The following is a 1596-nucleotide window of genomic DNA, read 5'->3' on the forward strand; positions in this document are numbered from 1 at the left end:
TATCTGAAGCACTACTCTAAGATGTTCATCATGCTCATCCTTGGTCTTAGAGTAAACCAAAATTTCATCGATGAAAACCACGACAAACTGATCCAGATATGGTTGAAAGACTCAGTTCATCAGATCCATGGATGCAGTCGGAGTATTCATCAGACCAAACGACATAACTAGGAACTCGTAATGCCCATAACGAGTCCTAAATGCAGTCTTATGAATATCAACTTCCTTAACTCTAAGTTGATGGTACCCAGACCAAAGATCAATTTTTGAAAACACAGAAGCCCCTTGAAACTGATCAAACCAATTGTTGATCCTCGAAAGTGGATACTTGCTTTTCATAGTCAGTTTATTCAATTGCCGGTAATCAATGCACATCCTCATGGTGCCATCCTTTTTCTTCACAAACGGAATTGGTGCCCCCACAAAGACACACTAAGGCGAATGAAACCACTATCCAAAAGCTCTTGAAGTTAAGCCTTAAGCTCTATAAGCTCCTTCAGTGCCATTCGGTAGGGAGCGATGAACACCGGAGCTGTACTTGACAGAAGCTCAATACTGAACTCAACTTCCTGATTCGGAAGTAAACTCGATAACTCCTTAGGGAAAACATCTAGAAAATCCCTCATTATTCTGATATCCCCTATACAAGAGTCACTAAAAACAAAAACATTAACATAATCCAATTACATCTCACACCCTTTCCGAATCAGTTTCTCAGCCACAAAAGCGAAGACACATTAGATAGATAATCTCAACGCTCACCGATCACAATAGAATAACCCTCTTAGTTGTGCAATCCAAAATAACTCAATGCTCGACCAACTAATCCATATCCAGAATTAAGTCAAACTCCCCAATCGGAAGCTCTATCAGATTTGCCAGAAATTCAGCCCCTTGTACTCCTAACGGAATATTTCTATAAATTTTACCAACCCGAATAGACTGTCCCAATGGACTTAGTACAATAACCTCACTAGAAGTGCTCTCAATTGAAATCCCCAGGTTTTCAGAAATAGAACTAGCTACATAGGAGTGCGTAGAACCTATGTCTATCAAAGTAGTATAAGGTACATCAAAAATTAAGAATGTACTGGTGCTAACATCTGGAGTATCTCTATCCTTTCGGCATTGAGTAGCATAAACAAACACAGGCAACCTAGCCCCAATCTTCTTAGCACCTCTGCCCGGTGCTCTCTATCCTCAGCCCATACCATTTCCACCCCTAGCCAATCCAGGGCCCCTATCGAATTATTTGATTACGAATTTTATGACATTAGTTTAATTTTTCAATTGTTTATTACGAGATGTCTTATGGAAATATAGTAGTTCAAGGATTATTTTCGCAACGTCGTAGCCTAGCAACAGTCTCATTCCTACCGTTTTACAGTTCTACCCTATCTAAAGTATCTTAGCAGGGTCTCAGTTCTTATCCATAGCATATCATTAATATCACATAATATAAAAGAAAGTATACTTACAGACTTGGTGCCGGGGTTCAGTGTGCCACCTTTTTCTTCCAAACCATTTAAAACAACAAAAACATGTATTTGGTCCCAAAAATAGAAATTTCCTAAAAATTGATTTAAAATACCTTTG

General features: G+C 38.8%; 1 protein-coding gene across 1 annotated transcript; it reads right to left on the bottom strand.

Annotated features, from left to right (window-relative positions):
* Positions 1–470: 470 nt before the first annotated feature.
* On the bottom strand, positions 471–1214 carry LOC108465655 (uncharacterized). The gene is made up of 3 exons (XM_017766030.1): positions 1157–1214; positions 824–1049; positions 471–654 (listed from the first exon to the last, which is right to left on the bottom strand). Exons 1-3 carry the CDS (start codon positions 1212–1214, stop codon positions 471–473), a joined length of 468 nt encoding a protein of 155 aa, XP_017621519.1.
* Positions 1215–1596: the final 382 nt, after the last annotated feature.

This window comes from Gossypium arboreum, chromosome 2 (genome assembly GCF_025698485.1).
Source record: "Gossypium arboreum isolate Shixiya-1 chromosome 2, ASM2569848v2, whole genome shotgun sequence".
NCBI classification, from domain to species: Eukaryota; Viridiplantae; Streptophyta; class Magnoliopsida; order Malvales; family Malvaceae; genus Gossypium; species Gossypium arboreum.

Coding starts and splice junctions, on each gene's coding strand:
- LOC108465655 (XM_017766030.1), bottom strand. CDS start 1,214: ATGGTATGGGCTGAGGATAGAGAGCACCGGGCAGAGGTGCTAAGAAGA. Junction 1,050..1,156: donor GCTAAGAAGATTGGGGCTAG/GTTGCCTGTGTT, acceptor CTACTTTGATAG/ACATAGGTTCTACGCACTCC. Junction 655..823: donor TTAATTCTGGATATGGATTA/GTTGGTCGAGCA, acceptor TTTTGTTTTTAG/TGACTCTTGTATAGGGGATA.